Genomic DNA, 23734 nt, shown 5'->3' with positions numbered 1-23734 from the left:
CTTGTGAACGCCCAGGCCCGATAGCAAAACCCCCTCCGAAAAAAAAAAAAAAAAGGATCTGGAGAGAGTTTTGTTTTTGCCTCTGCAGTAAATAAAGCATATTAAACCTATTATAAGCTGAAAGGAAGCAGCAGTAGAAAAGGAAAAGATGGCTTTGAAGAAATACAAGAAGAAAATCATAACTAATAGGATATGTTTGAGGAAGCAACAAGAAGAAAAGGGATCAAGAGCTGCAGTAGAAGAGCTCCACTGTGGGAAGAGGTGAAACACGGCCTGAAGGAAGGTTCCAGAAGTTGGAGGTTGCATAGATACTGTTGTGTATAGATGGGCTTAGAGGCTGGATTGTTTGATTCAGCACTACGTTTTCAGAACAATAGCACTTTGGTGGCCAGTTTCATAACTGAGGCTAAAAGGAAAGCCCTGCCCAAGATCACAGGACAAGTCTTTTAGCATAAAGCTCAAAAATGGCTCAAATAGAAATAAGTGAATTTATTTATTTATTTATTTGCAAAAACTAACTTTAAATATCATTAGAACATAATCTCCAAGCAAACTATAGATAGTGTAATCTATATGTAAATACTAGGGGGCTTTCACATAAAAAGGGAATTAAAAAATTTTACTTAAAAATGGGATTCAAGTACAAGTATATTTTGGTGCAATACACTTTTGAAATCTATGCAGTCTTTTCATAATACACATTTTCATGAACTTTTCAGCCCCCCGCCCCCATAGGTTAAATACATACTGGGTCACCGGGCAAGTCGTGATGCATTTTTGCGTAGGAAACCTACATCATGTCTTTGCTAGCGACCTATAATTCTTAGTTTCAGACACACAGTATTGACATGTATCTGTTTGCACTCTTATGAAGCAAATTAATATCGCTATTTTACACATTTTTAAGAACTTTCACACACTCTTCAGGTTGACAGGTGATTTATATCTACTCATGTTTACTAACAGCAAAAGCCAGTTCAGACTTCCGCTAGCCAGTTCACTGAAAACCACATCAAAATGGTTTATGGATTAAAAACTTGAAAAAATATAAAGATACCTAAAGCAGAAGTAGGCTGCCCCGAGGTTTCGTTAGGCAGACGGGCCATGTACACACTCTGCGGGATTTCCTCTTAGGTCTAAGTACCTGGATATTTCCGAGCTAAGTTTAGGAAACACCTCTCAAGTGTATTTGAATCATGAAATTAAATAGAGTACCTGTTGACAATTTCAGCACTACAAAGTCTGAAGCGATTTTTCATGAAAGCACAGAATCTTCTCCTCACTGTTATTTCCTTGCCAATGAGATTTAAGATCAGAAACTCAGGTGTTCTTTGACTCAACCAATATTCTAGCATGCCGACTGAGAGCTGAGCCCTGTGGGAGGCCCTGTCGGAGCAGAACCTGAGAGAGACCAAGCGACACACCTGAAGGAATGTTCTCTTCAGCTTAGCCACGAGAACTGAGAGTATAAACGGTGTTAGTCGTTTTCCTGAAAATTAGGTTGCTGCGTCTGTGCTCTGAACAGGGACTGACTTGGGCTATGTGTGATGACTTAATCCAGTATTCAACAGTGGTAGGTTATTGTGTTAAGAAATGCATTGCCAAGAACTTGTTTTTGGCAATCACAGGTACTTCTATTTTCCAAGTTCAAGAATTGAAAGGACATATTATGTGATGTATCAAAACACAGTGTTAACCTGATTGACACTTTTTCTTTGTATCAAAAATAATATATTAATTTGAAGTGAGCTTATATGCCCATTATTATAACCTATCATTTGTAACATATCATAAAGAATAATATTTTATCTTCAAAATAGTAATACAAAATACATGTATAACTAATAAGGCCTAAAATAATCACATAGATTCAATGAAGAGCAGTACGCTACATGGAAAATGAAAACATAAATCAACAATAAAATGTAATGGATATACAGAATATAGCCTAGGAGTTAAGCATGTAAAAACGATTAGTTTCCTTTTACTATTTATTCATTGATTCTGTTCATAGGAGAAGCATAGCTTATGAAATGAAATAAACCAGCAGTCTTATTAAAACTTCTATAGCATGCAAAATTTTAAAAAAAGAGAAAAGCCTTTTAAACTGTAACATTCACTGTTTGTATGCTTAAACTGCCATACGGTCACAGAAATGAAAAAAATGCTAATTTTCAAATAATCAAAAAGAAATCAAATCAAAAAGTATGCTATTCCAAATTGAACAGAGTAAACATTTATGATAAAATGTTGGAACACATCCTCCAATCAGAACTGTCTACTACTACAGAGAACACTTTCGCTAGCACTATGTCCAAAGCGTCCGCTACAGTAGGTAAACAGTAATCTATAGAATTGAAAGGCAACGGCTGTTAGATCAATGTACCTACCTCCCACTAGCATTAGCACACGGAGTCCCAAAATGAACACCAATAATCTCAAAAGATACTGATTGTAAAAATAAATAACTTTGCAGTTAGCACGTGGCATACTGATTAATGTGCTGGATGCCCACATAGATGACCGTAGTTTCAGTCCCAGCCCTGGGGGCTGGAATATCATGCTAGGAGCATGTGCATGCACCCCCAAATTCCCAGGAGAAGGAGAAGTTGAGGTGTGGCCATCTCCCCTTGGGGGATGATTTTTCAGTTTTCTCTCATCATCTCTCTCTGTGGTGAGTGCACACATCCTATGGCAAAAACTTTTAGAAAATTGTTTTTAAATAAATATCTTTTCCCGTTCAGTTTATATGAGCAAGTTAGAATCCCCAGGCATTCTAGCATCTACGTAATTATTCTGTACGACAGTAGAGACACAAAAATCCTACCAGAGCTTTCACTGCCGAGCAAGAGAAGTGGGGGTGGGGAGGAGGGCTCAGCCCCGGAAGCCTGAGTCCACATCTGGAAAAGTGAGGTCTACTTCCTTTCCTCAGCTCCTTACTCAAGTGCAGCGTGGTGATGCAGAGCGTGGACTCAAGGGTCAGGCAGACAGAGCTGGGCTCGGGGAACTTACCCAGCCAGTGTGCGAACTTGGCCAAGTAAGTAACTTTACTAAGCTTCAACGTCATCAGTCAAACATGAGAAGAAGAGACCCTGGTTATAAGGCTGCAGTGAAGACACAGAGAGCCTCACCAAGCACCAGAGACAGCAGGTCATGGTTCTCGCGGTGTTCCTACTACAGTCACATGGGTTCGGACAAGAACACGCTCCTCAAGAGATCAGTATGATTCTAGATTTTATATATATTATGGTGTGTGTGTGTGTGTGTGTGTGTGTGTATAAGGTTTTTGCCATAAGGGTGTGTACACTCACTGGAGAGAGGGAAAATGAGAAATCACTCCCTAGAGGGGGTGGCCATGCTACAATCCCTTCTCCTCCATTCCCCTCCTGGGATTCTGGGCATGCACACATACGCATCTGGCGTGATTTTCAGGCTACCAGGTCCAGGATTCGAACTGAGGTCACTCATGTGAGAATCTAGTGCCTTAACCACCGTGTCACCTGATGGCCCCTACCTATATTTTCTGAATGTCGAATTTGGGGAACCCATCTCTCATAAGCTGGCATCTGTTAGGGGATTCTCTTAATCAGTACGAGAAGGGCGTTGTCACTTACCTTGTCATTTACTACACTCTTCCCATCCCAAGCCCATCCTCTCTTGGTGAAGTAATTAACAGTTGCAAATTCAATCAGAGCCGAGAACACAAAGGCGTAACAGACAGCAATGAACCAGTCCATGGCGGTTGCGTAAGCCACTTTGGGGAGAGAATTCCGAGCGCTGATGCTCAGTGTTGTCATTGTCAGGACAGTTGTCACTCCTGCAAAAAAAAAATAAAAAGAACAGAAACCAGAAACATCAGTAAGTATTAGTGGGACAGCACTGCGAAGTAGTTTTTCTGTTCTCTGTCGTGCCAAAGCTACTTTCGATGCCACTGTAATACAATAAACAAAAGAAGAAGAAAAAGGAAAGGGAAAAAAAAAATCACTGGATGAAAACAGTACAGAATTAATTCTTCTACGTGGGTACAGTATTTTAGACTCTGAAAATGCTTTCGGGCTTCATTTTTATTCTGTTCGCCTCACTTCATCGCTTCTTAAATACTGCTGAGGTTAAGAAGGCGGTTGTGACTGAAGGTCCCCGAGGAGGAGAAGCAGGTACTCTGAATGGCCATCGCCAGGGAGCACCAACTTAAACCGACCCCGCGAACGTCTCCCGGGAGTGTGTCCCCTTTATCTGCACCACCCTGAGCAGTGAGCCAGTCACCCCATCAGCGATCACAGCGGAGCGGGGTGACGCGCTCCACTCAAGTCCAGTTACATAAGCATAACATTAATTCCAGATGGCTTGGCATTGCGAGGATATCATTTTTATAACCTAACTCAGGATTTACAGAAAATGAAATGGCAAACATGGCATCTGTGATTGGTCATACACAACGGGCACACCTTGAAAATCCTTTTGGTGTCCCACAGAGAAGTACAACCATTAAATATACAAGAGATTACAAAATAAGGTCAAATAGACAAAACAAGCTAGTAAAACAAAGCCTTGCGAAATATACATTGCTACTTAAAAATGATTTCTTTCTTTTTGTTTAGAGAGATGTTTGCTATAGAGGACATGAGCTTGCCAGAGAGACAGAAAGTGAGAAATCACGTCCCCAGGGGGATGGCCACACCACAATCCCTTCTTTTCCAGTCTCCTCTCAGGATTTGGGGCATGTATGCACACATGCCCAGCATGAGTTTTAAGTTGCCAGGTCTGGGATTTAAACTGTAGTCAACCAGGAGGAAGTCCTGCAATGTAACCATTCTGCCACCTGCTGGTATACACACACATATACACATATATACACATAGACACACACGTACATACATATATATATATATGTAAATATAGATGTATCACACACATATATATTACACACACATATATATCACACACATATATTACACACACATATATAACACACACACACATATCACACACACACACATATATTACACTTTTACACTTGTTTGGTTTAAAATCATAATTAGGCCGGCTGGAGGCATGGCGGTTGAGGGGCTGCATCCATGACCAGTGTGGTTCCGGTCCCAGGCCCAGTGACTTGGGGAACATGCTGGCGTGTAAACATGTGTGTCCCAAATCCCCAAAGGAAAAATGGGAGAGAAGCGACCGCAGCCTGGCCGTCCCTCACGCAGGGGCGCAGTCTCATTTTCCCTCTTTATCTCTGTCTCTTTCTAGAGAGCACATGCACTTTCTGGCAAAATGTAAAAAAATAATAAATGATGAATTTAAAAATCAACTTATTTTTCTTGTATAGCTTTACTGTCGGCAGTCAAGGCAGCCACCTATGTTAAGAAAAATTAGGTTTAATCAGAAAGTTTGCCCTGCCCACACTGGCTGGCTGTAATTACCTGATTACCAGAGAGCCAGTAGAAGTCTAATTATGAACACGGAACATTTTTCAAAAAAAGAAAATGGGGACCAGCAGTTGGTGCAATGGCTATGCTGCTGGACTCCCATGTAGTCAGCCGCAGTTGGAGTCCCGGATCAGGTGGCTTAAACTCAACACCAGGCGCGTGTGCGTGCGTGCCCAAGATCACGAGAGGAGAATGGACGAGAAGGGACTGCAGCGTGGCCATCCCCCCTTGGGGGGTGATTTCTCCCTTTCTGTCTCTTTGTCTCTCTCTGTCCTTCTGGAGAATGCACGTGCCCTACAGCAAAATCCTCTCCCCCCACTGCCCACCCAATAAAAAGAGAAAATGAAAATGTTAAATGCTCATTCCTGTTTTGAAGCATTTGTATCTTATTTTTTCATTTTCTTTCAGGATAAAGCAACTTTGTCTCCTTCCTTACAATAGAGTTAGCTATAATTTTATTTAATCATGAATGACTCCATCTGGGGACATGATGGTAGCAGTGTGAATAAAAGGCAGGAAGTAAATTTAGCTCACCTGCTGCTGAGTTATTAGTAAAAACACTTACAGAGACATTGTGTTCGCATGCATCACACTGTGAAAGGCTTTAGCTTGGGAAGCTGCTTTCTTTAGAGTCCTTTGTACAGAAGGGGAAATAAATAGACTATAAGGCAGATACACATATGTATACATGTATATACTGGGTATGTACAGGCATGCATGTATGTGGACATAAACAATACAGAAAATGAAAATGATCATGTATGAAGATATATTCAACTTTACCAGCAGTCAAGGAGACATAAACAAAGAAGTAATGAGAAGCTTTTCAGAAACTAACGCTATCACCAAATGTTGGCAAAACTTACGAAGACTGATCTTCCCCTGCACTGAGGAGGTGGGGCCGCGGACGTGCTCCTCAACAGTGATCACACATCCGTGTCGTAGCTAAGAAACGACTGCATACCCCAGATGACGAAGACAGAGGCCAATGTCTCTTCTGCATTTTAGTTGTCTTAGTTCTTACATTTAGGTCTTTGGTTCATTGCCAGTTATTTTTTTAAAAGAATTTATTTATTCATTCATTCATTTTAATTTGACCAGAGAGAGATACACACACTCATACACACAGAGAGAGAAAGTGAGAAAGCAAGCCACCATATCTGGGACTCGACCATGGTGGGCCACGTGGGAGTCTTCAGTACCTTAACCACCGCCCCACCTGCTGGTCCCAACTGGCTGTTAATTTTTGAATATGTGAGGTAAATGTTCTCATCCATTCTTTTGCATGTTGATAAGCTCAAACATCATTTGCTGAGAAAATTTTGGATTCCCCCTTAAATCATCTTGGAAATTTTGTTGAGAATCAGCCAGCCACAGCCACAGATAGATGGCTTTATGCTTGGACTCTACCTCAATGCCAGTTTCGCACTATTTTAACGACTGTACCTTTAGAGTAGGTTTTGCACCTGGGAAGCCCGAGTCCTTTTTTATTTTGAGTCAATTATCCTGTTCTTTCTCAAGAGTGTTTTGGCTATTCAAGGTCCTTGATATTTCTGTGCGATTAATCATGGTCAGTTTGCTCATTTCTGCAAAAAAGACCACTGGAATTTTGGTAAGTATTGTATTAAATCTGTATATTGTTTTGGGTAAAATATGAAATCTTCCCATCTTCAAATGAAGAGATTATTTTTCCATTAGATAGATGGATAATAGATAGATGGGTGATAAACAGATCAATCTCTACATATAATCTATTTAGAGCTTCTTTAATTTCATTCAGCAATGTTCTCATTTCAGGATAACAGGGTTTTCACCTCCTTGGTTAAATGTACTTAATAGTATTTCATTTGTTTGGATGCTAATGTAAGTGGAATTTTTTTGGAACTTCCTTTCAAATTGTTCACTGCTGGTGTATAAAAACACAATTGACTTGTGTGTATTGATTTTGTACCATGCAACTTTGCTGAATTTGCTTTATAATTCGAATACTTCCTTTGTGGTTTAATAAGAGTTTTCTATTTATAAGACTATGTCATGGGCAAACAGATTTTTACTTCATCCTTCCCAATTTGCATTCCTTTTATTTGTTTTTCTTACCTAGTGTGCGGGCTAGGTCCTTCAGTACAGTGTACGATAGAAATGGCAAGAACAGACATTCATGTCTTGCTCCTGATGTTAGGAAAAAAGTTTTTAATTCTTTTAAGTATAATGTTAGTGATGGGCTTTTCTTAGATGTCCTTTATCAGGTGGAGAAAATGCTCTCCTTTTAAAACACATGCTTATTTATTTACCTCTTCTATGAGAAAGCAGACAGAAAAAAAAAGGACAGACAAAAAGAGAGAGGAAGCCCACCGACAGGTCTTGACACTGACCCATCCCAAACCTCAGCCAGCCCTAGATCCCCGGATCACAGGTGTGGCATCCATAGGGAGGTCTCCAGACACGAACCAAGACCCTGCCCATGTGTGCTGGCCTCACAGAGCATCTCTTGTTACTGAAGACCCTGCCCATGTGTGCTGGCCTCACAGAACATCTCTTATTTCTTCTGTGCCACCCAACAGACCTGAGAAAGTCTCTTCGATTCCCGGGTTGTTGAGTGTTTTTATCACTAAAGACTGCTGGATTTTGTCGAATGTTTTACTGTCTACTGAGATGACTGTGTGACTTTTCCCTCACTTTCCAGTAAATATATTGCATTGCGTTAGTTGATTTTATGTGTGGAACCAACCTTCTGTTCCCAGGGAATATCTCACTTGGTCATGACATAATCCTTTTGAAATATAGATTATTTTTGGTTTGCTAGTGTTCTGTTGAGGCATTTGAGGCTGAGGCATTTGAGATGAATATTCATAAGGAATATTAATCTTTAGGGTCTTCATTTTTTTCCCCTGTGATTCCTTTATATTGTTCTGATATCTTGGTAATATGAACCCATATGATGAATCAGGAAGCACTCCTTCCTCATCTATTTTTTGGAAGAATTTGGGGAAAATCTATGTCATTTCTTTAAATGTTTAGTAGAATTCACCAGTGGAGCCATTTGGCCTTGAACATTCATTCATTCATTCATTTATAGAGAGAATTTTGCTATAGGGCATGTGCACTCATTGGAGAGACAGAGAGAGAAAGTGAGAAATCATCCCCCAGGGCGTTGGCCATGCCACAATCCCTTCTCCTCCATTCTCCTCTCGGGATTTTGGGCATGCACACACATATGCACCTGGCATGAGTTTGAAGTAGCCAGATCTAGACTCAAACCGTGCTCAACTACATGGGAGTCCAGTGATATAACCAGTATGCCATCTGCTGTTCCCAACCCTTGAGCTTTTCTTGATTGGAAGATTTTCATTACAAACTTCATAGTTTTGTTTATTATCAGTTTATTCAGAAACTCGAGTCAGTTTTGGTAGTTGTTGCGTGGAGATGACCAATCTAATCTAGGTTTTCTAAACTTTTAATATGAAATTACTCATAGAGTTCTCTTACCATTTTTCTAAGGTCAGTGATGTTCCTTTTTTCCTGACTTTAGGAACTGAGTCTCTTTGTATTTTCCTTGCTTATTTCTAGCAAAAAAGAGGTCAATATTGTCAATCTTTTTTTTTTTTTTTTGAGAGGTTTTTTTTTTCACTATAGGGCGCGTGCGCTCTCCAGACAGACAGAGAGAGACATAGAGACAGAAAGCGAGAAATCACCCCCCAGGGGGGATGGTCACGCCGCAATCCCTTCTCCTCCATTCTCCTCCCGGGATCTTGGGCACGCACGCACACGTGCCCGGCGTGAGTTTTAAGCCACCAGGTCCGGGACACGAACCGTGGTCGACTACGTGGGAGTCCAGTGACATAGCCATTATGCTAACTGCTGGTTCCCAATATTGTCAATCTTTTTGAAAACCGATTTATTGGTGTATGTTGATTTTCCTATACTGGTATCTCTGTTCTCTACCCCATGCATTGCTGCTTTATTGGTTATTATTTCCTTTCTTCTTGCTTTCAGTTTAACTTGTTCTTATTTTTATACCTTTTAAGGAGGAAGGTTAGATTGTTTATTGAGTCTTTTTTCTTTTTCTTCTTTTTTTTTTTTTTGAGAGGTTTTTGCTATAGGGCACGTGTGCTCGCCAGACAGAGAGAGACAGAGAGACAGAAGGCAGGAAATCACCCCCCGGGGGGGGGGCACACCGCAATCCCTTCTCCTCCATTCTCCTCTCGGGATCTTAGGCACACACGCACATGCGCCTAGCGTGAGTTTACTGGGTCCGTCGAACCACGGTCGACTACGTGGGAGTCCAGCGACATAGCCATTACGCTAACTGCTGGTCCCAAGTCTTTTTTTCTCTTTTAAACAGGTGTTTAGACATATAAATTTCTCTCGCAGAATAGTCTTTGTAGTATCCTATAAATTATGGCATATTGTATTTTCATTTTTTCATTCATCTTAAAGTATTCGTTACTCTTGTGGTTTTTCTGACTGAATAGTTATTTGGATGTTTCTGTTTAACTTCTACAGATTTCCAAGTTTCCTTCTCTAATTAATCTCTCATATTATTTCATCGTGGTTTGAGAACACACTTTATAATATTTAAACCTTTAAACGTGTTGAGACTTGCTTGGTGACCTAATGCCCTTTCTTCCTGGGGAAGGTTCACATATACCTGAGAAGAAGAATATGGATCCGTTTTTGCCGATGCAACACGTTAGATCTAGTTGGCTCATATCCCGCTCAAGTCTTCCATTTCCTGGCCATCTTATGTCTAGTTCTAGTTCTGATAAAAAGTGGGACACCGGTTTCTCCGGCTGTAATTACTGAACTGCTAACTTCTCACTTCTCCTTTCAATGTTTTCAGGTTGTGGTTCATGTAAGTTGGCACTCTCTCACTAGGTGCATATATGTTTGTAACTGTTACATATTCTGGATGGATCAGCCCTTTTTCATTACATAGCACCCTTCTTTATCTTTTGTAATGCTTATCATCTTAAAATTTATTCGTTTTCTTAAAAAATTTATTCTGTTACTAGTGTGGCCAATCTAATTCCCTTTGGCTGCTTTCTGCATCAATTATCTTTTGCCATCCCTTTACTTTCAATTTATCTGTGACTTTGCATCTGAAGTATTTTGCAGACACGATATAGCTGGGTCATTTTTTTTTTTCATAAACTTTATCCATTCTGCCAATTGATGCATTTAAATTAGTAAATTTTGGCCATCACTTCCTCACACTTCTTTTTCTCAACTGTCTCCTCTCTTTCTGTCACTGCAGTTATGCGTATGTGGGTATGTGTGATGATGCACAAGAATCTGTTTCTCTTTTTTACCATTCTTCACACCTAGTAATCTTCTTTAAACTTTTTCAGTTGAAGATTTTATTCATTATTGTTATTTTAATTTGCTATAGAGCACATGCACTCACTACAGAGAGATGGGAGGAGGGCAAGAATGTAAGCTACCAGGTCCGGGACTTGAACTGCACTTGGCCATGTGGGAATCCAGCACCTTAACCACAATGCCACCTGCTGACCCCTACTTCAGTAATCTTAATTGCTTTATCTTTGCTTTCGCTGATTCTTTTTTCTGACTGTTGAATCTGGTGAATCCTTCAAGTGAATTTTTCATTTTGCATACGGTACGAACTATAGAATTTCTTACTGTTTTATTTTTAATAATTTCTTTACTACTAGTCTCTGATGAAACGTTATTATAGATTTCTTGAATTCTTTAGGCCTGGTTTCCTTTAGCTCTTTTATCATATTTAATATAGTCTATTTAACAATTTTTTGTCTAGTTAGTCAAAGGCCTCAGGTATAGCTACAAATGAATAATTTTTTTTCCCCTGGTAAATGGGTTATAACAGACAGAAAACGAGAGATCACCTCTGGAGGGATGGCCATGCCACAGTCCCTTCTCCTCCTGGAATTTGGGCACACACACACACACCTGGCATGATTTTCAAGCTTATGGATCCGGGACTTGAACTGTGGTAGGCCATGTGGGAATCCAGCATATAACCACCCTGCCACCTTCTGTCCTCCCCTCTTGTTGCGGGGGGGGAGGGGGGAGATTTTAAAATAAAATATCAGAAAGGAAATTCAAAGATAAAACCTTTAAGGATACTGTTTAAGAGAATAATATTAGTTACCTGTAGGAATTAAAAGTGAAGAAACTACTGTAGTTTTTCCTTCAGTGAAACTGCTATGTGTGTGTGTGTGTGTGTGTGTGTGTGTGAGAGAGAGAGAGAGAGAGAGAGAGAGAGAAGAAAAAGCATATAAAATTTTAAATTTTAAAAAAGGATACTTGGGGCCAGCAGGTGACATCATGATTAGGGTGCTGGATTCCCATAAGGCTGACCCCAGTGTGAGTCCCGAACCTGGCGGCTTGAAACTCACTGTGTGTGTGTGTGTGTGTGTGTGTGTCCAAAATCCTGAGAGGAGAATCCTGAAGAAAAACTTGTGAAATGGTCATTCCCCAAGGGGTTGGTGGCTCACTCTCCTTCTATTTCTCTCAAGCACGTGCACACACCTAAGGCAAAAACCTAAACAGAAAGAAAGAAATTTTTAAAAAGGATTCTTGATGGCATCCATTGTATTCATTTCTAGTAGGAATTCTTGGAATATGTGAGGAGTGCTAATGCTGATTTTAAAAAAATGGAAAAGTATCTACAATAAAAATGATGGCAAACCAGGCGTAGAATTCTTTATGTAAATTTCACCTAGTCTACTCATTCAAGCCAGTAAAACAGTACAGCAATACCAACATAAATGTACTATGAAGACTTTCTTTGTTTTATTCAAAAGTTTCCCTTACCTACATTTTATTGTCTTTCATCGAATTTGGGGAATTTGACAGTAACATTGCTCATCTTGTCTGTCCGTCTCTTCCTTTCTCTCTCCCCACCCTTCCCCTTTTTTCTTTTTGCTGGAAGAATGAGATTCTCACAAGCCAGCTCTTCTGCCTACCTGTGGCCACTAAAGAAAGAGGCAGTGCGCGCACCTAGCCAGCTACAGACCTCCCACCTGCCTGTCTCCCAACAATGGGCATTGCTCTAGACCTACAAAGACACTCTCTAAATATTAAATAACTTTTTTAAAAAAATTTGCCAGAGGGCATATGTGCTCATGGAAGGGAGACAGAGAAACAGAGAGAGAGAAAATGAGAACCGCTGCCCCGGTGGGGGGTCACCATCCAACAAAACAGAAAGGTTTAAGCTGTGCTTGGCGAACACACTTTGCTTTCTTACATTGCTTTTAACTCTAGAACTCTATGAACCCTATGTATATAATTGAGATATGTGTAATTATTCCCCATGCACAGGTAATACGCAATATATAGCTCTTTATATTCTGGTTTTGTTTTATGTATGTTTTTTAATTAAGGTTTTTGTCCTAAGATACATGGGCTTGCCAGAGAGAGACAGAGAGAGGGAAAGTGAAAAATCACCCCCTAGAGGTGTTGGCCAAGCCACAATCCGTTCTCCTCCATTGTCCTCTCAGGATTTTTGGCACACCCCACATGTTCGCACACACACACACACACACACACACACACACACACGTCCGTGTGCACACATGCACGCGCATGCACGCCTTCTGAGTGATTTTCAACTTGTAGGGTCTGGAACTCACACTGAGGTAGGCCATGTGGGAGCCCAGCACTCTAACCACCACACCACCTGCTGGTCCCTGTAATATTTCCTATTTCAAGGTGTAGATGCCAAAAGACATACACAATGAATTGGCATTTCATCTCATAGGAGCAGAGCAGATGGTGCCTAAGCAAAGGAATCCAGAGTGTTGAGTGAAAATAGGCACGGGAAGAAGAAAGCCACGTGAGGGGGATGGCTTCAGTGCCGAGCCTGGCACTGAGGGCTCCACGGCCAGAGGTCCGAGTTCTAATCCTGCAGCCTTGGGGAGACCCCAAGCCTCTCTTCCCACAGCATTCTCATTTTAAAAGTAAGGCTTCCCAGCAGTGCTGTTACTGGGCCAGACACCTATGAGAGCCACTGCAGTGCTGGTGAGGACAGAAATACCCCGAAAGCCCAGTCAAGACAGTGCCAACCCAGAACAGTAACACGACACCCTCCTGAAGACCTTCTCCTATCAAATGCTCCCGTGTGAGGCTCAGATGTGGGGTGGGAGTCAGGAAGGAGTCTTAGAGACCAAACAGAATAAATACAAAATTGTCTGATACCACCTGCTGGTCGCTGCTGGAACTGGCAGAAACAGAAATTCTGCTAACAAGAGATGGACATTCCCCCCTTCCGCCCAGTAGGCAAAGCAATGCCCCCACCCCAATTAAAAGGACATTTACAAATGCCGTCCAAGGGGGCTGTAAACGGCTATGACTGTCATTCCTGGCCATGCTCCATCTGAACGGTAAGTACACCGACACTTCTGTGTGTTAGAGACAGGGACACTGGAATTGGGAGAGCACACCTTTGTCATAAAACGCAATTAGCTCAAACTCCACTAATTTAAACTTGGAGAGAATCCGAAAACAACTCTGATGCAGAAGAAAATGTTTAAAAGGTTAATTATAGCATGGGCAACACTGTTGGAGAAATTACAGATTGTTCTTTTTGTGTTCCTAAATATATCAGCGCTTTACTGGATCCGAAACTCACACCCCTCTCTGCAAACCCTTTCCTCCCTAAAGTCCTCCCGGTGGAGGGCTGCACAACCCACTTGACGCCACCTGCATAACCCAGGTTGACGCTGCAAACACACAATCATGTCAGTCCGTGTACTGTACGCTGTCTGCTCTCCTGGAATCTCTTCCCTGTCACTCATCCCTCCTTTCTCATTTAGCTAACTCCTATTTCCTCACTTAGCCGATGGGTCTCAAGTCCCTACTAAGTGTCAGATGCTCTTGCAAGCAACGGGAACACACCAGTGAATAAAACGCCAAATGCTCCTGCACCCTGAGTCACTTTCCACTAATGCTACAGCACCCAGCTCAGCTTCGCGATTGATGGACCCTCCCTAAAGGCGTCTGTGGCGTGTCCCAGGTGTGTATCTATCATACCCTGCTCTTCTCGTGTTTTCTGTAGGTTTACATGACTGTGTGTCAATGAGCGATACGGATCACAGCCGAAACGTAACAGGGTGTCTAGTCACAGGAACGAGCTCATTAAATAATTCTTGAGTAGGTGACAAATAGTTATTAAAATGATTCCTCCAGTGATCTATAAATTATAAGCATTTGTTTAAGATAAGTGAACGAAACCTATTCCTTCTTTTAAGAAGCAAGTATGAATTTAGCCCTCTGCTCACGCTGGACACCATGGAGCTGGGGATGGACACCGGTGAGCTCCCTGAGAGAGATAAAAATGGGAGCACGGAGTAAGCCAGCAGCACCACGGGCCGAGTCCATGCTGACTTAGGTGGGGCTGTCCACCTGGAGGGGAGTCTGGATAGGTTCCCTAAGAGAAGTTCAACTGAGGGCCAGCAGGTGGCGCAGTGGTTACGGTGCTGGACTCCCACACGGCCCACTGGGACTGGAGTCCTGGACTCGGCAGCCTGAGGATCACACCGGGCGTGTGTGCGTGCGTGCCCCAAGTCCCAGGAGAAGAATGGAGGAGAAGGGACTGAGGCATGGCCATCTCCGCAGGAGTGAGTCCTCACTTTCCTCTCACTGTCTGTCTCTGTCTCTGTCTCTGGCGAGCACATGTGCTCCATGGCAAAAGTTTAAAAAGAAAACCAACCAACAAACAAACAACAACAACAAAATAATAAACAGAACGTTAAATGGGTCATCAGAGAACATAAGACGGTACCAGACCCTGACAGAGCACATGCACAAGTCCCCGGGCACAGTGAGACAGGGCACTGAGGAGGAGTGAAAAGAAGACGGCTAGGTGGGAGACTGAAAATCAGGATTTTCTGGAAGGGAAGGAGGCAGGGCCAAGCAGAAGGCAGACTACTGGCCCCTTGTCTATGTCAAAGCAATACAGCTTAATTTAAAAGCTATGGGAGGGCATTATAAAGTTACTTTTTTCTTTCTTTCTTTTGAAGAGATTTTTACTATAGGGTGTGTGCACCCGCCAGACAGAGACAGAGAGACAGAAAGCGAGAAATCACTCCCCGGGGGGGATGGTCACGCAGCAATCCCTTCTCCTCCATTTTCCTCTCGGGATCTTGGGCACGCACACACACGCGCCCGGCGTGAGTTTAAGTCACCGGGTCCGAGACGCGAACCATGGTCGACTATGTGGGAGTCCAGCGACATAGCCATTACGCTATTATGCTGGTCCCTGCTTCGACTATCTTTCTGACTGTCTTCCCTCTGGTGTTGCAGGCGCGAGTGTGTTACACCTGATGACATTGCTCAGGGAGAATTGCTTTGTTTTGTTGCTGCTCAGTCGTTTGCTTTGTCCCACTTGAATTTCAGTTTGGGACGTTTCTAACGACCCGTGCAGAAGTTCACTGTCCTTTCCACAGCGACGTGGTTTCCTGGAGAACCCGCAGAGGCATCCTCCATTCTGACAGTGTTGATTTCCATCATTCCTGTTGATTCCTGAGTTTGCATCTCCTCATGTACACGATCCACCTATTTTCGGATGGACTTTCATTTTTCCACTAAAGCCATTACCATATTAACAACTGTGAGTGATCACATTTTAAATTCCCCTTTTATCAATTCCAGCGCAGGAGCTGTGGTTCTCTTCTTGGCTTCGTCTCTTCTCGGAGACTGTTTCTGTTACTCCTTCTGGCGTGCTGAAGGAGTGAGAGTTGTAGGCTGACCAAGCTCACGCGAGTGCCAGGACTGAGATACGGCATCTCTCACATTCAGCGAGTTCAGGGGAAGACCGTTAGTGTGGGGTTTACCTTCTTCTCGGCAGGAGTCGGGCTGTGTGTACTGCCTGCTGCGGTCATGGCGTCCCAGGACTCGAATTCCCTCTGCACTGTGCGGCCTCTCCTTCACTCTAGACTCCCTGCTTCTTCCTTTGCAGGGGCTGTGCCCTGCAGCTTCCGCTACTGTGGCTCTGCAGAAGCCCCGCGGGCATGGCGGTGAGGGGGACCGCTGCACAGATCTCTATTAGATCTCGGCCTCCCAGCATTTCCCAGAGTGATTCTCAATTCCACTTAGCCCTGCCTGCCATTCCTAATCTCGTCCTGGGAGCCCTGGCCCCGCTATGTGCTGCATTTCTTTAGAAGAGACAGTGAGGCTCCAAAGCTAAACGGGGGCGACGCTTCTTCATCGGCTGGGCCGGGCTCTGGCCACGGCCTTCCCCTGCTGGTGTGCTTTGCAGTAAGGCTCTGGGCATTATGTCAGAGCTGTTACTCTTCCCTGCCCTTCCCCTGCCACAGCCACAAAGGAAGGGATATAGTTCAGTGCTTTAATTCGAAAACATACTGGGATTCTTAGAGACAAAGCCCGGGATCCTGCGGTACCCCATAAGGAATTTCTTTCTTACCCTAGTCCACACTCAACCTCCAGTGAGTCATGAAAGCTCCCATTTACGGGCTCCTACCGGGGTCAGCTTCAGCTGCTTCTCTTCCAAGCAAAGGGACCTTGGGCGTGTCTGCCTGGACATGCCTGCCTCCTCGCGGCCTGGGGTGACAGCTTGCCTGGCACCCCATTCTCCAATGAATGCAATAAAAGTTTCTAATTTTCAGTTCATTCAGCTTTATCTCCTAAGGACGGGAATGACAACTTGCAAGCTGTGCACACGTCAGCACTGAAGCCTGAAGCTCAGCGTCTTCATTTTAATACATGATGCTTGTATTCCTTCCCATGTTAGCAGTCAGAGGTCTACATACTGTTTTTTATTTTTTGGAGAGGTTTTTGCTACAGGGCGTGTGCGCTCGCCAGAAAGACAGAGAGAGACAGAGAGATAGAAAACGAGAAATCACCCCCCCGGGGTGGGGGTGGCCACGCCACAATCCCTTCTCCCATTCTCCTCTCGAGATCTTGGGCATGCACTCACACTTGCCTGGTGTGAGTTTAAGCCACCGGGTCCGGGACTCAAACACAGTTGGATACATGGGAGTCCAGCGACATAGCCATTACGCTAACTGCTGATCCAATGTCTATTTACTTTTTTCTTCTTTTATGGTTGTGTTCTAGGTAATTGAGTTCGATAGATAACCAGAAAAGCAGGGCAATTCTTAATGAAGGCAATAATTTACGATACAGGCAACCTTTGGGGATCAAAGCATGAGCTAATACCAGCAGGTGAGTGAGGCCCAGCCAGGAGGACTCAGGACCTCGGCATGTGATCAGCACAGTTACCTTTGAGACTCCGCTGCCCCAAACGCTCACTGTGTTCTTGCTGACTGAATTGTAAAGGGGGACTTTAAAAGTGTATAAACTGAATAAAAATGAACTTGGGGACCAGCAGATGGAGTAACCGTTATGGTGCTGAGCTCCCACATAGTTGATTGCAGTTCGAGTCCTGGACCTGGTGGCTTAAAGTCATGCCAGGCGGATGTGCGTGTGTGTGTGTGTGTGTGTGTGTGTGCTCAAAATTTGGAGATGAGAATGGAGAAGAGACTGCAGTGTGGCCATCTCCCCGGGGGCGATTTCTCACTTTCTATCTCTCTGTCTCTCTGATGGGTACAAGGGCCCTACAGCAAAAAAGACTCTCTAAGAGAAGTGAATTCTAGTACAGTGTCAGAGGTTGTTGTAGCAATGAGTCTACGCCATTTTAAAATAACTCGCTAAACAACCAAACGTGTCATTTCTATGGATTTGATTTACTCCTTCAGCTTGCTGATCTCCACCCTCACCTCCCAACTGGCTTGGTGATATTTTTTGGAAAAATACATGCCTATAAACTTTGGCTAATTATTTAATGTTTTCATCATAAACATAACATTACACTAAGATTGAAAATAAGGAGAAAACTCGTATAGGCTGGTTACTCAAGTTAATGTAACATGTGGGTACCCTAGCAATTCAATCAGTACAACGTCACACACCTTCAGGGTACGGACCGCAATGTATTTGCACTTCACACGAATGTGAACACACATACACATTACACACATGGATATTCAGGGTTATGAGGAGTCCCTAGGAGCCTCAGCTATGAGGATGAGATGGTATTCCAATTCTGGGTTGAGCCACTTCCATGTTGTCAGACAGCACCTCCCGTAGTTCTATAACGGCACATGTAATTACTACAATTACTTACCTGCCTGTCTCCTCCAACAGACCACAACCTGTGAGGAGGGCTCATGTCTTTTTTGTTTGTAAATGCATCTATGAGAGCATTGTGCCAGGTACGTATTTGCAGGCTGAAAACTGAATAGAAATCGATTGTGAAGCAAATGGAACTATGTGTAAGCAAATGGACCTACATATATGTAATATATATACACACACACACACATATATACATATATGTATATATATGTAGAAATAAGTGTATTTAGAGTAAGTTTGTGTTTCAGGTATACAAATTCATTAAAATAGCCTGATGATAACTCATTTTTTCCAGAATTCAAGGAGTAGAGAAAAGGTACCTTGGGAATTTGAATTTGAAGAGATGTATAATCATTCCAACAAGAGTTTTTCAGCAAAGGTTTTATGTCAAGCCATTCAAAATCACATGTATTCCCTGAGTTGAGTTAGAAAAGACATTAAGCTAAATACCAAGTCAAGGCTAGTCTCCAACAGAGCAGGCAGGAAAGCAGAGAAGATCGAATGGAAGTTTCGGAACGCTGGAATGTATATACTCCACCTGTCTCCCTGTAACTCTGAGCCTGCTGCCCGAGCTTCCATCTCCCTCCCTCACGGTGGCCTCGGGTAGCCACTATTCCACGCTCTACCTCCAGGAGAGCCATGCTTTCCGATTCTATATATCAAGAGAGATCACGGGGTGTTTGTCTTTCTGTGTCTGGCCTATTTCACTGAATATAATGTCCTCCTGGAGCATCCGTGTGGCTGCAAATGACAGGCGTTTCTTCTTTTTTATGTCTGAATAGTACTCCATTGTGTAAATACAACACAGCTTCTTTGTCCACTCATCTGTCCAAGAACACCTAGCTAGGCTGAGTTATTTTTTGGCGACTATGAACAATGTTGCAATGAACGGGGGGAGTTCAAGTACCCTTCTGGCAGACTGACTTCACTGCCTTTGGGTCTACACCCAGTAATGAGATTACTGGTCAGATGATAGTCCTGATTTTAATTTCTGGGAAAAACATCCATTATTTAATAAGGTTCTTGATAAGAAAGTCAGAACACCAAGCTGTGAGGATAAACTCCATTGGTAAGGGCAGGTAGTCCCGGAGCTGAGGAAAGTTTTGGGTTTTGGTAAAATGTGCGAGCACCCAGCTTTCTGACCGACCTGTGCTCCTCTGTAGTCTCACATTTCTCCTATTCCGGGTCGAAGGTCTCACCTCCCTGGTGTCTGGGCTTCCGCAGCTGCTGCTTCTTGAACGAAGCGTCACTGAGGGGTTTGGGATTTTGACGTTGCTAATATCCACTGTCGTGGAGGTGGGGATGACACATCTCTGGTGTGTTCTGCGCAGTGGAACTCGGGTAAGGACCAGGGGTCCAGTCACAAGTAGCAGGCTGCTGCTGAGCTGCTTCAGGAAAACCACCCCGAGTTGGGTGGCGCCCAGTTAGGGTGACCAGAATGGTCCCGGCAGTGACGCTGGCTCGTGGCCTTCTCACCCGCTGATGGAAGGATTTGGGGCCTTGACTCAGCAGTTTTCCAAGGCACTTCTTCAGTAGGATAATGCCTAGGCCTTGCGTGAAGTTTAATCGCCGGGACGGGGTACCTACCACTGGTGGTTTGGTGACAGTGGCAAGAACCTTCTCTTTCTCTTTTCAATCCTGGATTCAGTGGCCGAGTATTCCTCTTGCACGTGGCCTTCCTGGACTATATGGAGGATCAGGAGTGTTTGCTGATGCCTCAATCGGGGATCAGGTTTTGGCTGCAATGGGGCTTCCCCGCCTTGGGGTTCTTAGCCTCGGGGTCACCTCTTAACTTTGCCACTGACTTCAGGGTTCTTCTTAGTGCCTGGCGTCACAGCTTTTTCATCCGCTCTCTTGTGAAATGGGAAAGAGAGTGTGGTGGTCCTAGTTAAGTTCCTGAGGACACTCATCTTGTTCTGTACCGGTCATGCTCATTCACACTCCCAGGCACAGAGGATCCACGTCCGCCTCTGTCCGTGTTCTCCCCAGCACTTGTTACTGTTGGTCCTTCTGATGACCTCTCTCTGGGGTTAGATGATGTCACCGTTTCTTCCTGTATCTGACGGACATTGGCATAACGTCTTCTTCGGACACACAGGAAGTGATCATCGTTAACAGTGATAGCTGATATCCCTGGAAGCAGCCGGAAGAGAGACTTCACGTTCTCAGCTCACAGAAGTCCTAGATGTCTGAGGGACAGGTGTAAAAATCACCGTAACCGGACCACTACACGTAGGAGATGTGTATCGAAGCACCACGTGTGCCCTCACCTATGGAGAATTACTGTGTCTCCACTCAAAAACAGAGAAATGAAAAGTAAAGGGCGTGACACTAGGCTGAGGAAGACAGGAGGGGACACTTGGGGGTGACACACATTTTATATCTTGATAAGGGTTTGATTTACCGGAGCATGTAAATGTATCAGTTGTGGAATGGACACACTTAAGTTTATGCATCTTGATGTATTTATCATTTTTTGCTATAGGGCTTGTGCATTTGCCAGAAAGACAGAGAGAGACAGAGAGACAGAAAGTGAGAAATCACCCCCCCCCGGGGGGATGGCCACACTGAAATCCCTGCTCCTCCATTCTCCCCCTGGGGATTTTGGATACACATGCACACACATATGGTGTGATTTTTAAACTGCCGGGTCCAGGGCTTGAACCATGATTGGCCATGTTGGAGCCCAGTGCCTTAACCACTATGCCACCTGATGTCCTTAATCTTCAAGGATGTACGTCTTAAGCCCACAGCCAAATATCGGACTGCCTGTGAATGTCCCACATGGACTGAAGACTGGGCCTTTTCTACGATGCTCACTGTGTACTGGCATGCCGGGCTACGATGCGCCTGTCACTCCGTCGGACAAGTGCACAGAGCATGAGCCGCACGCTCCTGGAGAGTGTAGCCGACTAGATGATGCAGATTACCCACAGGCAAGTGTTAGATGGCACAGAAAGTTGCAGAAAACGTTTGGGTGCTCTAAGACTGCCTAGAGGGTACCTACCCAGGACTCTGAAGTCAGAGAAGGCTTCCTGGAGAAGGTGATATTTAAAAGGAGACTTGAAAAGCTTGGGAATATGTTCAATGCAGAAAAACAAAAACAAAAGAAACAACATGCTTCTCGGTCAGATGTAGGTCAACACAGCAAAAGGAGGCATTAGGGCAAGCCAGCCCGGGGCGGCCTCGTGAAGACCTTGTCAGCTCAGGGAAGGTTTTAGTCAGTGGCTGCGAGGTAGTGCCTGGCAGGGCTCACGGAGGAGAGGGCTGCACTGCTGGATCTGAGGTTTAGGAGAAGCAAGCTCGCCGCAGTGTGCAGGGTGGACGCGCAGAGACACGGACATCGGAGGACCCTCCCTGGAAGACTAAGGGAGACGGGTCTCACATCAACTCAGGGCGGAGCACACACCACTGAACGGACAGTCTAAAGAAAGCCTATTACATCATTGACAATATTCTATGATAAAGGGAACCAGCAGTTAGCGTAATGGCTATGTCGCTGGACTCCCACGTAGTTGAGCGCAGTTCGCGTCCCGAACCCGCTGGCTTAGAACTCACACCAGACGTGTGTGCGTGCGTGCCCAAGATCCCGAGAGGAGAATGGAGGAGAAGGGATTGCGGCATGGCCATCCCCCCGGGGGGGTGATTTCTCGCTTTCTGTCTCTCTGTCTCTGTCTGTCTGGTGCGCGCACGCGCCCTATAGCAAAAAAATCTCTTCAAAAAAAAAATTCTATGATAAAGAACCGCACGACATTATTGAGCCACTGAATAATAAACGCAGGTGTATGCTGCAGCGTCTGCATCGCTCGCCCCTCGGCTCACTAATTCCTACCTAATCCTCCTCCTCAGAGCCTCAGAGACCTCTAATCCCACTAGCACTGCACGTGACCCTCTCTCAGAGCCTCAGAGACCTCTAATCCCGCTCAGCACTGTCCATGGTCCTATCTCTGAGCCTCAGAGGTCTCTAATCCTACTCAGTATTATCCATGGTCCTATCTCTGAGCCTCAGAGATCTCTAATCCTACTCAGTATTATCCGTGGCCCTATCTCTGAGCCTCAGAGATCTCTAATCCCGCTCAGCACTGTGCATGGTCCTATCTCTGAGCCTGAGATCTCTAATCCCACTCAGCACTGTGTGTAGCCCTATCTCAGCGCCTCAGAGATCTCTAATCCCGCTCAGCGCTGTGCGTGGCCCAATCTCTGAGCCTCAGAGATCTCTATTCCCACTCAGCACTGTGTGTAGCCCTATCTCAGAGCCTCAGAGATCTCTAATCCCACTCAGTATTATCCATGGCCCTATCTCTGAGCCTCAGAGATCTCTAATCCCACTCAGTGCTGTGTGTAGCCCTATCTCAGCACCTCAGAGATCTCTAATCCTGCTCAGCGCTGTGCGTGGTCCTATTTCAGGCTCATCTTCTCTTAGCTAGATGATGCCCGCCCTCTCCTACCTTCCCACAACAGCATTTCTTCATCCCAACTGTGTCCATTTTTCTCTATCTGAATCACCCCTCATCAGTTCCCCCAGCCTCGGCATGGACATCAGCTGCGGTGAGCTGGACTCCGCAGGGCGTTTCATCCACGGCGAATCCCGCTCCAGGGACACACCAGGCACCAATTCGCTGTTTTCCGGCCATTCCACGCTGGTTTTGACCATGGTGCGCCCTCTTCCACTACGCTAACTTGCAAAGCTCGACTTGGCCCTTCTTCCATGGGGCTTCTCTGACGTTCTTAGATACAATCACTCTCCCTGACCATCACTGCCCCACACACTTCTTTGTAGCTTATTGTGGAGTCTCTCTCTCCCAGCACCTGTGATCTCTCCTTTGTTATTAACCACCTGTCTCTCCCCTGCACACTCCGAGGCGTTTGTGGGCCTGCACTCTCTCCTGCCCCATGGCTCAGATTCTACTGAATGGAAAGAATTCATGTTAAACAGCCTGAGCAGTAACACTAGTGGACTGAACACACAGATGCTTTAAGAAGGAAGCTACAAGTTAATGGGACCAGCAGTTAGCGTAATGGCTATGTCGCTGGACTCCCATGTAGTCGACCATGGTTCGAGTCCTGGACCCAATGGCTTGAACTCACACCAGACGTGTGTGCGTGCGTGCCCAAGATCCCGAGAGGAGAATGGAAGAGAAGGGATTGCAGCATGGCCATCCCCCCTGGAG

The 23734-nt window shown here is 44.4% G+C and overlaps 1 protein-coding gene across 3 annotated transcripts in view; it reads right to left on the bottom strand.

The window, feature by feature from the left end:
- GABRA2 (gamma-aminobutyric acid type A receptor subunit alpha2) overlaps positions 1 to 23734 on the bottom strand; it is a 167008-nt gene that overhangs the window by 16459 nt on the left and 126815 nt on the right. For all 3 annotated transcript variants that reach the window (XR_336885.3, XM_027766800.1, XM_006164722.3), the window contains exon 8: positions 3615 to 3817. Coding sequence is in view for 2 of the 3 variants with exons in the window: in XM_027766800.1 (XP_027622601.1) it covers positions 3615 to 3817 (203 nt within the window). In the remaining variant the exon portion in view is untranslated. The remainder of the gene's footprint in view (positions 1 to 3614; positions 3818 to 23734) is intronic.

Source organism: Tupaia chinensis, unplaced genomic scaffold (assembly GCF_000334495.1).
Source record: "Tupaia chinensis unplaced genomic scaffold, TupChi_1.0 Scaffold143697_1, whole genome shotgun sequence".
NCBI classification, from domain to species: Eukaryota; Metazoa; Chordata; class Mammalia; order Scandentia; family Tupaiidae; genus Tupaia; species Tupaia belangeri.
Note: the sequence above shows the minus strand (reverse complement) of the source record. Positions and strands in the feature narration are given on the sequence as shown.